The following is a 14,201-nucleotide window of genomic DNA, read 5'->3' as shown; positions in this document are numbered from 1 at the left end:
ATGTACTTGGTTTCCAATTACTTAATACTTTCCTGCCCTTTGCTTTCTAATTAAAATCAACATTTAAGCAGAGAGAGAGAGGTTTGGGTGACTCTACTTTACTAATTTAACACTATGCTTTGATAACTTGTTGGTATTAACAACTGGAATAGATTAATTAATAAACATGTAATTTCCCTTTATATCAATCATCTTCAATACCACTAGTTCAGTGGGGCAGAATATCTCATATACCACTCATACCATTTCCAAAGAAAATCTCTAGAGCTCTTACATGGGTATACTGTTGGAGCATGTACCATATACATTTAAAAAGATAATTTGGAAATTTTAATATACACTTCACATTTACTCTTACAAAAACACTATGCTTTTAGTCTTACTAAAGTTAATAAAGTGCTTATAACGGACCCTCAAAAAAATTTTAGCCAGTGAATATGCATTTTCCCCTGAGCAGGTGATATGTTGCACTGAATGAACTTCCACCCTATTAGTTCACCTTGCAGTAAAGGACATGTATTTCGTACCACTGTCTTTGTGAGAAGGTAAGTAATCTGCACGGAGTATAAATCTATGACCTTAATTTATGAGGTAGCATGCTATAATCTATCAAACTAACTCTGACATTAACATGTTTGGGATTATTCCAGAAAAATCTTTAAAAAAAAAAAAAAAAAAAAAAAAAGACAGGGGCAGCTGGGTGGCTCAATGGTGTCCAACTCTTGCTTTCAGCTCACGTCATGATGTCATGGTTTGTGAGTTCAACCCCTACATTGGGCTCTGTGTTGACAGTGTAGAGCCTGCTTGGGATTTTTCTCCTTCCCTCTCTCTATGCTCCTCCCCTACTCATGCTGTCCTCTCTCTCTCAAAATAAATAAAATCTTTTAAAAAATAAATAAAAATAAAAGAAGATAAAAATAACATGCCAGGAAATACTTACAAACTGCCAGGTTGTGTCAAATATATATGTTCACATGTCCTAAAAGGAAAAAATAGTTATATTACCATTATGCCTTTTTTAAAAGTTACTTTTAAATTTTTTTCATAACTTAGAAATCAATTTTATCATGCTTTATTCATCTTATTTCCAGAAGTATACATCTTATTATTTTTCTTTTTATCCAGAAGTATACATTTTAAAGACAAAAAATTACAGCATTATTAAAAATGTTAAAGTAGGTTTTTCCAATACATGACATTTCCACACATCACTGTTAATATTTAACTACAAAAGGACTGGATTCCTCATGGGCATTTGTAACTCAGAATGTATTTGGCAATTAAATCTTGATCTAGTTAGAATCTCAGATCAGGTCGTAAAAGTTTATTTAACTATTAGTCTCACTAAAATAACTCAACAGTACTATAAACCATGTTTTTTTAGGACAATGGTGGAGTAAAAATTTCCACAGACCTGTTTCCCAGTGTAGTAACTATAATTGGTTGAAATTATTTTAAAAATCATTTAAAGTCTCTGGAAATTCTCCTGAGGGAATACATCAAAAAAGGAAACATTTGTTCATGAAAATCTAGTAACTCTTGGTAAGAACAAAAATAGACTGGAATTCTTAGCAAAACTCACTTCCTCCTCCTCTTTAGCTCAGCATCATAAAGCTCTACCCTGGGCAGGTGCAGCCAAGACACAGGACTCCCTCTCTCTGCAGTTCCCAGCCCAGAACTATCACTCTGGGAAAGGAAGGTGGCCAGAATTTCTAATCACCCCCAGCTTTGTATGCAGAAAGTCTATCCCAGGCAAGAGTAACTGGGAGGTCTAGGGCTCCCTTCCTCCACTTAGCTCCCACTCAAAGGGTGAAAGTTCTATTCCAGGCACAGCTGATCAAGAATACTGGGGCCTTGACTTCTTTTACCCCACTTAGTTCACAGTACAGAGGTTCCAGATATGAAAAGCAATCTGAGAAGATTAGGGGCTACCATGTTTTCTCAGTGCCCTACTCAAAGTGGAAAGGACATTCTAAGAGAAGAGGTGCACATTTCCCATTCTGACCTCATAGCAGTGGCAAAGTGATGCCCAGGAAAGAGGCAAGTCTTCAGAAAAAAGAGGTCTGAAGCTCTCTCCAAAGGAATTAACTTCATTTGGAACACAGTGTGGGAACTTTCAAGGCTAGGTGCCATTGAAAACAATGGAAATTTTGGTGGTGAGCATGTAAGAGGAGGCTAGCAATTGTATGAAAGCAACAAGCTGAATCCTAGACCACTTAGGAGAGAACCAGGGGAAGAAGGAGCTAAGAAGAGCCCAAAAAGAACAAGCCTCAAGGCTGACCTCAAAGACTATTTCCGAAAAGGGAGCCAATTTAATGAGATCAGACTGTGAAACAATTTGAGGCCCAGACATTGTCAAAAACAGCAAAATAATCATTCACCAATTAATGGAAGGTATATCAACAAAGTGGTTAACTTAACAAGAGAGATCAGGGGGAAAAAGACTGTCAAAGAGAATGTCTTGAAAATGAGTCACCTCAGAGTGACTGTGCACATGTCCAATGGCTACACTGAAGAGCATTATCAAAGGCTGCACACTGTGGGACTAACATACTTCACTGAAATAACACAGCTAGGCCACCAAACAAATGCAGAATGACAACAGAAAGCCCCACAACAGGGGCGCCTGGGTGGCGCAGTCGGTTAAGCCTCCGACTTCAGCCAGGTCACGATCTCGCTGTCCGTGAGTTCGAGCCCCGCGTCGGGCTCTGGGCTGATGGCTCAGAGCCTGGAGCCTGTTTCCGATTCTGTGTCTCCCTCTCTCTCTGCCCCTCCCCCGTTCATGCTCTGTCTCTCTCTGTCCCAAAAATAAATAAACGTTGAAAAAAAAATTAAAAAAAAAAAAAAAAAAAAGAAAGCCCCACAACATAGGAGAATCAGTACCTAGACTTACTAGGGTGTTATCAAAATGTTCAGTTTTCAAGAATAAATGAAAATATGCAAAGAAATAGTAAAGTATGAACTCTATATGAGAAAAAAGCATGCAATAGAAATTGCATTAAAGAGAGCCCAGATGTCAGACTTAACAAAGACTTCAAAGGAGCTGTTATAAATATATCCACCCCCAAAAAATAAGTAAATAAATATATCCAGATAACTAAAAGAAATCATGCTTAAGGAACAAAGAAAGGTATTCTGATATTGTCTCATCCAATAGAGAATATCAATAAAGAGATATTATTTTAAAAGAACCAAATGGAAATTTGAGTTGAAGAGTACAACAACCAAAATGAAAAATTCACTAGATAGGCTCAACAGATCTGACCTGGCATAAGAAAGAAACACTAAACTTGAAGACAGACCAAAAGAGATTATGGTGTGTGAAGAACAAAGGGGGGGGGGGGGAAAGAAGAAAAATGAAGAGGTTCACAGAAATGTGGGACACCAAAAAACACACCAATACATTTGTAATGGGAGTACCAGAAGTGGGTGGAGAGAGAGGAGCAGAAAAAAAAAATTTAAAGAAATAGCTGAAAACTTCCTGAATCTGATGAAAAAAACATTAATTTACATACCCAAAACACATAAACTCCAAGAAGGATGAATGTAAAGGAATCCATACCCAGATATATGACAGTAAAGTGTTAAAAGACAAAGAGAAAAACAGGAAAGAGATGATACAGCATGTAGAAAGGAACCCAAGGGGCGCCTGGGTGGCGCAGTCGGTTAAGCGTCCGACTTCAGCCAGGTCACGATCTCGCGGTCCGTGAGTTCGAGCCCCGCGTCGGGCTCTGGGCTGATGGCTCAGAGCCTGGAGCCTGTTTCCGATTCTGTGTCTCCCTCTCTCTCTGCCCCTCCCCCGTTCATGCTCTGTCTCTCTCTGTCCCAAAAATAAAAATAAAAACTTTAAAAAAAAAAAAAAAAAAAAAAAAAAAGAAAGGAACCCAATAACATTAACAGCTGACTTCTCATGATACAATGAAGATCAGAAGGCAGTAAGATTACATATTCAAAGTGCTGAAAGAAAAAAAATGTTAACCAATAATCATATCCAGCAAAACTGTGAAGAGTGAAAATAATAAAAGAGACATTACCAAATAATAAAAGAGAATTTGTTGATAGCAGACTCATTAGAAATACTAAATACTAAATACTAAATATTTCTCACAAGAAATACTAAAAGAAGTTCTTCAGGCTGAAAATAAGTAACACTAATTCATATCCACATGAAAAAACAAAGAGCACTGGAAAAGGTGAAATTATTGTGCTATAAAAGATGGTAATAACTGCGTATTTCTTCTCATAACTGATGTGAAAGCAACTGTATAACACGGTATGTACATAACTGTATTTTGGGGGCTATAACATATAGAAATGTAATCTATTTGCACAAAAGAGGTGGGTGGGATCAAAGCTGTGTTGGAGTAAACAAGTGACACTAGATGGTAAACTGAATCCATAGGAACAAATGAGGAGAACAAGAAATGGCTTAATTAGACAATTAATGTAACAAACTCTATAAATACACACTTGCTTTTCTCCATACTCTCAACTACTTTAAAAGACATACAACACAAATGTCTGTAAGCTGATAAATAAAATGTGATAAAACCATACACTGGAATATAGCTCCATAATAAATAGTAACAAAGTAGTGAAACATGCTACAACATGGATAATCCATGAAAACATGCTAAGTGAAAGAAGCCAGTCACCAAAAATATGTAAATAAAAAAATGTATATAGACAAAATTACTACCTTATAATAAAAAGTAGTTTATAATTACAAAAAGGACTTTTTGTAATTATAGAAAAGATGTTTAATGTCCAAAGCATTGTTTTAAACTGTAACTTAATGTAACTCAAACTAAAATGCTCTCATACAGTAAAAGATAACTGCATTCAATATATGTCTGTGCTAATATGGTAGCCACAAGCACTTACAGCAAGCTACCGAACACCTGCAATGTGGCTAGTACAAATGAAGTTGTGCTGTAAATGTGAATTATACACCAAAGTATTAAAAAATACTTAGTATGAGAAAAAGAATGTGAAATATTTCATTAATAACTTTTATATTAGTTTTATGTTTTATTAAAATATAACTCATAGCATAAAGTTTATAATTCTAAAGTATATAAATTCAGTAATTTTAGTGTATTCACTTCGTTTTACAACCATCACTACTATCTAATTCCAGAATATTTCTATCGTCTCCCCAACCCCCCAAACAAACCCCCTATCTATTAGCAATACTCCTTGGCAATCACTAATTTACATTCTGTTTCTATGGATGTGCCCATTTGGACACTTCATATAATGGAATATATGCTCTTTTGTGTCTGGCTTCTTTCACTTAATGTTTTCAAGGTTCATCCATGTTGTAGTATCTAAAAGCACTTTATTCCCTTTAATAGCTGAACAATAAAATAATCTACCTTTGGTTATTATGAATAATGTTGCTATGAACATTTAGGCAAAAATTTTTGTGTGAATTATACATGTTGAAATGAGATATTTTGAAATATGTAAGTTAAATGAAATGTTAAAATTAATTTCACTTGTTTCTTTTTATTTTTGTCACATAGCTACTAGAGTATTTAAAATTCATGGCTTACATTATTATATTTCTCTATAATAGCATTAACAAAGCTAATATTAACTTTAAAAGCTACCATTTATTATGCACTTAATATGTGCTGGCAAGTGAGCTAACCGGTAACATTGTCTTATTTAATTCTCACAATTACCCTGTAAGGAAAATATTACTGGCTATATTTTAGACCAAAATTGATGTTTAGAGAAGTTAAGGAACTTTTCCTAACTCACACACTCAGTTAATGACTAAATTAATATTCATACTTAGATCTTTTTCATCATATATATTGCCATATATATATGCACACATACAGTCTGCTCTGAAATGAACAGGCTTTGATACCACAGTTAATTTTCCTAATTGCTCTTCAGAAAAAAGTACAAATAAGATAGGAAAAAAACCTGACAATCCACTTATATAACTAGTTAACAAAAAAGGCCCAAGTGATCTGTTAAGGCCAGATCTGACTGTCATTCCAGATCAAAATCATTCAATGACTCCATCCCCTGCAAGGCAAAGTCCAAGCTCACTATCAGTCTGAACCCTTCCTACCTTTCAGCCATCAGCAAAACAAAGTACATAATGCTACTGCTTTGCCTTTGTACACATGCTAATCACTCTGCCTGGGAAGTTCAGTCACAGTTCCTACACATTTTGCTTGGTGAATTTATCCTTAAGCCTTTTCAGATATTGCATTTTATAGTTTTTACTTGATCAAAAGTACCCTGCAATTACCCTTCTCACCCTTGAACATACACGACATTTTGCCCACTATATAATTTCTACTTCTCATATATAATCTTCTAAAAGAGAGCATCACATACATTACTGCACTTATTTTTATTAAAGAATATAATTTATTTACTATAAGCTTCTTGATGATCATAGTGTGATAGATTTTATATCCCCAGCACCTAACATATAACTGAGTACTAACGGACACTTAGTTAATGCTTGTTGTAGTTTCTTAATTTATTTGCAATAAAATAAGCTGATAGCTAGCCTAAAGATTCTTAAAGTATATTCTACAAAACACTATTTCCAGGTTTTAATTGATGTTAAATGCATATAAACAAATATTAGTAGTCTAATAAATTTAGGAAATGATGAACTCAACAGATTCCACATATTTTATTATATAGGACTTTTAAGAATCCTGAGTTGCCAATGTACAGTGTGACTCTTTAAAGGGGATATAGTATATAAATTTTCCCAAACTGGGCGAGAAATAGTTTTTTGTTTTAAAAACATATGTGGAAGGGTGCTTGGGTGGCTCAGTCGGTTAAGCATCTGACTTCAGCTCAGGTAACGATCTCTTGGTCTGTGAGTTGGAGCCCTCCATCGGCTCTGGGCTGACAGCTCGGAGTATGGAGCCCGCTTCAGATTCTGTGTCTCCCTCTCTCTCTGCCCCTTCCCCACTTGCGCTCGCTTGCTCTCTCTTGCTCTCTCTCTCTCAAAAAGAAACAAACAATTAAAAATTTTTGAAACATTTGTGAAGGGGCATCTGGCTGACTCCATCAATAGAGCATGTGGCTCTTGCTCTTGGGGTCATGAGTTCAAGCCGCATATTGGGCATAGAGCTTACTTAAGGAAAAAAAAAAACCAAAAAACAACAAACAGTGGAAAGTTTACTATGTTTATTACAGGCATTGGAGTCATCACTGTCTGCATTACCTCATTTAGTACATTAAAAAACCTAAGTGGATAGGCACCATTATCAATTCAGCTTACACACTAGAAAACTAAGCACTAAAGTTAGGTAACTAGCTTGTCCAAGATCACACAGTACGTGTTGGAGCCCAAAGTAGAATACAACTTCCTTTACAACTTTTTATTTACCTAAAATGTTAACTTTCATATTTTTTACCCAAGTGAAAAATGAGCCCCCAAGTGGACACAGCAACAAGCACATGCCAGATTTGGCATCGTATCCAGTGGCAGTGGGGACCTAGATGAAGAGTGTATTAAAAACTCAACCCACATTTATCTTAATTTTATCTTTCTCCCCATTGAACAGTAATGAAAAGTCTTCTAAACCACCACTGAGAATACAAATCATAGCTTGGTAGTATACGTCAGGTACACCTACTGCATGCTTTCTCTTTCTAAACAAAATAACACCATTAGGAAGAAGTTTAAATTTTAAGGTCACTCTTCCATTGAGAACTAGAAGTCTTCTTCTGGCAGAGAAGGCTAAAGTGGGAACTAAGCTTCAAGTTCGTTAAAGCAAATGAGAAATATGAAAGGACCATATAACAATTTTGGAGGAAACATTCAGAATTGTGTATAACTGGATAAAAAAGAAAGCTATAAGAACCAAAAAAAAAAAAAAAAAAACTAATAGCAAAGGGGACAAATCTAAGGGATAATATCCAACAATATTACTAAACAGAGTTCCCAGACGGAACCTAATCATGAACAGTAACATGAAAAATGGAGGTAATCCTAATAATATTTCTACTTTACCTTTCCAATTTGCTGTAGAGTGCACACAATACCTTATACTTCTTCAACAGTCTTGACATAGCATTATCAACTTTGGTACTCGTATCAACTTCTTTTAGTAAATCAAAGAATTTGTAGACACTAAAAGAAAACAGAAAAAAGTGAATCTGTAACTGAAAAAATGTTTTATTTCATTTTCAAAGCAGAGACATTTCAATTAAAAAGTTTATTAGCTCTACACCAAATCACTATTATATTCTTTAGAAGGAATTACTTTTTACATTCTACTAGACTTTGAAGAGTAAAAATCAACTAGCTTCAACTTACACCCCTGTATCTGTATACCTATGCCTACATTTATTTATACAAAAACAAGGGTTATGATAGGCATATACATACATATTTATTTCCATACCTACCCATATGCTTTGAAAATCATAACTTCACATCTATTTATCTAATTCCAACAAAAAACATGGTTTTTTGAACACATGGTTCATTCCAGTGTTTCCATTTCCATATGTATAACTCTTCATTCACAGTGAGAAACCTAAGATCTACTTAACTTTATTTATTCATTTAGTCAACCCCCCCTGTATGTAACTACCTTCCATCTCCAAAGATATCCCCTCTCCCATATGGGCACTCTCCTCTCCTGCTCATACTGACTCCCCATCCTAGACTGCCCTCACCCCTCTACATGGACATCTTCCTCACCCTAGGAGACTGCTGACTCCCCTCCCGTAACTGCCCTCACCTCACATGTGCCATGACTCTCTACACTGGCTTACTACACACCCTGCTTGGTCTCTGACACTGCACACCAAGCAGTCCAGATCATAATCCCCACCCCCAACCACAGCCATGTGAATGCCTTCCTTATCTCATTTGGACTCTAACATCCTTCTTGGACCCCGTGGCTCCACCCTATCACAGATGCACATACCTACTTTCTTCACTGCACCCCCCCCCCCAGTGGTTTTAGGACTGAATTGTTGGGGAAGGGAAAATAAAAACTGAATAAAATTTTTAAGTGGTTTAAATAATCTCTTTAAATCATTCTTTATTGTTTTCTATAAAAAATTAATCTATGTGAAATATTAACATGTTTTTCACCAATAAGAAACAGGGCACTAAAGACAGCAATCATCAACTGCACCTCACACACTCATTTCTAATCAAGATTGTCTAAGGAATTATACCAAAGCAGCTAAATGAACTAAAGGGTAGTCACCAGACCCACCCATAGGCTGTCTGGCAACTAATGAATTATAGGTTTCATTCCAAAAATGGACTGGACCCCTCAGACACTTATCTTGAGAACTGTAAAAATAAAAGCTTCAGCTAATCAACAGAGGGCAAAAAACCCAAAAGAAGGTTATTAAAATCCTCAGGATATAGAAGGGACTGGGGCAGCCACAACAAGCTATGTGGAACAGCAAACAAAAAAGCAGAAATAATGTGGAGTAAATGATCATGATGCTGCTCAGAAAAGGGAATGGAGTAAATGTGTAGATACCTCCAGAGAAAAAGAAATCAACTTCAGAACAGCATTTATTCATGAACCATTCTCCATGAAAATTCCAGTTTTTATGAGATATATGGCAATATCTATGGAGGACCATGGAAACGGAATTGTTACTAGGGGTAACTTAATTGAGTATTCCTTCTGTAGCCCTTCTGTGAAGGAAAGAGAAGAGGAAAGGCTAGAGGGAGGAAAAGCAGGTATAAAAAGCCATAATTAAGACACACGGATCTGTAAGTAACTACATATTCTAGAGCAGTGCTCCATGAATTGGTACTGGTTTGTTATCCGTCCACAATTAAATAAGTACAGAAATTGAGGGTAAGCATATAAAAACTTTCACAGTTTAACACTAATTTTATGCCTGCTAAATATAATAAAAATAAAAATATAAAATATAAAAATAAAAAATATTACTATAAGTTTTTCATTTCATTTTTTTTTGGTAATCAATTGACATTATATATTTTTAAATGTCAGTCCATGATATACTGAGGAAAAAAGTCCTTTACCAAAGCACATTTAAGAAGCAGTGGTCTAGATAACATTACTGGGTAGTTATTAGAACAGAGAGATGCCCTAAGAAAAAGTCATAACAAGTCATTCCTACATTTATTTTAGGGAGATTAGTTATGACATGCCCAATTATAAAACAGTGCTGCTTATGAATACTCAGGAAAAAAGTATAGGAAAACATTTGCCAGGAAAATTCTTTCATGTTACAAATAAAAGATGTATTCACTTTTCTCTTTCATATTTATTTAGTAGTCTATAAATAGCTATATAACACTGAATTGCAGCCATCTGTTTAATTTTATCTTTCCCAGTGGACTGAGTTTCTTGAGGTCACAGACTATTTCTCACCTCCATATCATTAGAACCTAGCACAGTATCAGAGTGCCTAACAGTTATTCCAGTTTTCTTTCTTTTTTTTGTAGGGGAAGGGCATGGAGGGGTGGTCTGTAGAAGGAAAGAGCTCAAGACCTCAACAGTACCTATGGTCGAGTCGAGTCATAAATGCTGATTCTATAAACTGCTTACTTCTCTATTTGCTGTAAGCTATTTAATTCTCATATAAAGTAGCTAATAATTTTCACTTTACAGATGAGGAAACTGAGACTTAATAAAGCTAAGCAATCTGCTCCAAGTCATACAGCTTGTAAAACAACAGAGACCAGATTAAAACCTGCTCTGTCTCAACCAAAGCATCCATATTCTTTTCAATCCTCTAGGACAGATGAATCGTCTAGGTAGATGAAACATCTACCATGTAAATATACAAATTAATGTAGAAATTTACTTATATATTTAGATTATTTCTCAGTTATATAAAAATATTTTGATTTAGTGATTTTATTAATCAAGTTAAACTGAAATCTGAGCAGTAAACCAATTCTAATTCACCAGGTTAAATATGAACATACAGTATTATGCTGAGTGAAATAAGTCATTCAGAGAAGGACAGATATGATAGGTTTTCACTCATGTGATCTTGAGAAACTTAACAGAAGTCCATGGGGGAAGGGAAGGGGAAAAAAACAGAGAGGGAGGGAGGCAAACCACAAGAGACTCAAATACAGAAAACAAACTGAGGGTGAGGGCAAGGGGAAAATGGGTGATGGGCATTGAGGTGGGTACTTGTTGGGATGAGCACTGGGTGTTATATGTAAGCCAATTTGACAATAAATTATATTCATAAAAAAATAATAATATACAAGGTCTTTGTTTCCACATTTTATTTAGAGGCAGTAAGAAAAAGAGTTACTGAACAACACAGCAATTTATCTCATTTAAATAAAACACCAATTATGTTTAATTCTAGATGATTTTATCCAAGAAAAAACATACACTACTACCTTTCTGGTAACATTATTTACTGTTACATTTTGTAAATACATTGCAAATGAAAAGACTGGAAGTCCCACAAACTTTATCTGCTCAGGATACAGTTCAGAAGTTACTAGAAACAAATTAGTAAATGCTTCTTATAAGGCTTATAAACTCAACAACAAACATTAATTCCTAGAGCAACTATGGACACTCAGCTAAATTTCCAGTCTCAAAAAGCATATAATTATGCATATATTACATTAAGCAATCTTAAACATTAATAAATCTTAGCTAAATTCCTTTAAGATAGACTTACAGTACTTTTATAAGTTTTAATCTAATAAGTCTACATTACAAACCCTTGTTCTTTTTGTCCACTTCATCAAGAGCTACAACTAGGAAAGTTCTAGAGAGTGAGAGACATGATGAAAAATTTCCCAGGACACAAACTGCGATATTCTTGAGAAAGTGCAACATAAATATACATTCATTAAGGCTTCATGAGAGAAAGTTCACTAGTTGACCTAAGTCCTTTAAAAGTTTTATTTAATTTCAACATTTCTCACTAGTTCTCTAAAGTCTATTAAGAGGAAAGTTCAGAAATACTTTTCTTTAATGGCAGAGGCCTATATTGATGTAAGAAATTTTACCTGGTTTCTATGTTTTTCTGTAGCTCAGTAAAGGTGAATGGCATCTCATCTAGGTCAACTGCTGCAATAAAGATACAGATTCCCCATAGTTCCTTTTTCCTTTGACTATAACCTTCCTGGGTACAAAAAAAAAAAAAAATTCAAATATTTCATTAATTATTCACACACTGGATACTATACTAAAATTATATGATGATTATTTTCTTACTCAATTTAACTTGCTTTTAAATTCTTATGATGGCATATAGTTGAGAGTATTTAATTCCACACTAACAAAAAATCTTTAATTTTATATTATAAAGCAGAAAATACTAGAAAGATCAGAAAGTTAAATTATAACTTACTGTGAAAAATTGAGGGGTCAGTTCTCTGAAGCAAATATTTTCATTTTTCAATAATCCAATGTCATCAGAGCCGACTTAAAAGATTTGAGTTCATAACAATTGTTTTTTTTTAAAAAAAGAAGCCTACTTTCTTATCTTCATTTTGCTCTGATACACTTATTTTTTTACCAATCTACTGACTCAAGTATTTTGTAACCTCATGAAATTCATATCTCTCAGTGCCATAATTGCCTCCTTTGTAAAATGGAAATAATAATACATATTTCACTTGGTAAGAATTAAGTGAGAGTATACATCTAAAGCCCTTAGAATAATGCCCGGCATATAATTAGTACCTGATGAGTGATGGCTATGATTATCATTAGAATACTTTTTCCCTTAAAAATATGTATCTCTTTCTAAATATGTAAGTTTTGTAGGTAAAACTTGATTACATTAGATTGCAAACAAAAGAAATACCAAATTAGCTGATATTCTATTACACAACTGGAACAATTTGCTTACTCTCAACTGAAGGTTACAACAGAGCTGAAAAGTTTATGATGAAATTTTACATTGTTTTGAAATCTCAGTTACATATAAACTTTAGGAAAAGAATTGTTCTGGATTATCAAATTTTAATAATAAAAACATTATCTAACTCAACTTTTCCTTAATTTCAGCTACATGGAAAACATATTTTTTATTTAAGTTTTGTTTTAATTACAGTATAGTTAACATACAGTGGTATATTAGTTTCAGGTGTACAATACAGGGATTCAACAATTCCATATATCACCCAATGCTCATCAGGACAAGTACACTCCTTAATCCCCATCACCTTTTTAACCCATCCCCTCACCTCCCTTCTGGTAACGATCAGTTTCTTCTTTATAGTTAAGAGTCTATTTCTTCATGTGTCTTTTCTTTCCTTTGCTGTTTGTTTTGTTTCTTAAATTCCACATTATGCAGCAATCTGTTGCATTTCTATACAAATATCTTAAAACTTACAACTATACACCCACTAGAATGGTTAAATTAAAAAGACTGACAATATGGTTGAGACGACAAATGGTTGGTAAGGATGTAGAGCAAGGAATACTCAAATACTGCTGGTGATCATGTAAAATGGTACAACCATTTTGAAAAACAAGTTTGGCAAGTTCTTATAAAGTTAAGTATATACTTTCCATAACACTTAGCAATACCACTCCTAGGTATTTATACCCAAGAGAAATGGAAACTTTGTACATAAATGTTAATAACAGCTTCAATTATAAAAACCAAAAACTAGAAAATGTCCCAATATCCAAAAACTGGTGAACAGATAAACTGTGGTACAGCCATACAATGGAATGTTATTCAACAATAAAAAGGAAAAGTACTGGGGCGCCCGGGTGGCTCAGTCAGTTAAGCATCCGACTTTGGCTCAGGTCAAGATTTCACAGTTCGTAGGTTTGAGCCCTGCGTTGGGCTCTGTGCTGACAGCTCAGAGCCTGGAGCATGTTTCAGTTTCTGTGTTTCCCTCTCTCTCTGTCCCTCCTCCATGCATGCTCTGTCTCTCAATCTCTCTCTCGAAAATAAATAAAACATAAAAAAATGTTTTTAATAAATAAGGAAAAGTACCAATAAACACAACATAAACCTCAAAATTATCACATGAAAAAAAGAAGCTAGAGAAAAAAGGGTAAATCCTATATACTGTTCTTCCTTTCCTACAAAACTCTAGAAAAGGCAAAATTAATTTTTAATGGCAAAAAGTACATCAGTGGCTGCCTTGGGACAGGAGTGGAGGTGTTAGACAACAAAGGAAAGGAGAAAACTTTCTGGACCAAAAATTTCTATACTTTAATTGATGGTGGTAATTACATGGTTGAGTGCATTTATCA

The 14,201-nt window shown here is 34.6% G+C and overlaps 1 protein-coding gene across 3 annotated transcripts in view; it reads right to left on the bottom strand.

The window, feature by feature from the left end:
• Positions 1–14,201, bottom strand: part of RB1 (RB transcriptional corepressor 1) — a 174,805-nt gene that overhangs the window by 120,397 nt on the left and 40,207 nt on the right. For 2 of the 3 annotated variants that reach the window (XM_086711974.1, XM_086711981.1), the window contains exons 3-5: positions 11,990–12,105; positions 8,006–8,125; positions 941–979 (exon numbers count right to left, since the gene is read on the bottom strand). In XM_086711974.1, the coding sequence (XP_086568100.1) occupies positions 941–979; positions 8,006–8,125; positions 11,990–12,105 (275 nt within the window). The remainder of the gene's footprint in view (positions 1–940; positions 980–8,005; positions 8,126–11,989; positions 12,106–14,201) is intronic. The other variant, XM_086711986.1, reaches the window with a different exon arrangement.

This window comes from Puma concolor, chromosome A1 (genome assembly GCF_028749965.1).
Source record: "Puma concolor isolate L17-30 chromosome A1, mPumCon1.1.hap2, whole genome shotgun sequence".
NCBI classification, from domain to species: domain Eukaryota; kingdom Metazoa; phylum Chordata; class Mammalia; order Carnivora; family Felidae; genus Puma; species Puma concolor.
The sequence above is the reverse complement of the archived record's forward strand: the minus strand, read 5'-3'. Positions and strand labels throughout refer to the sequence as shown.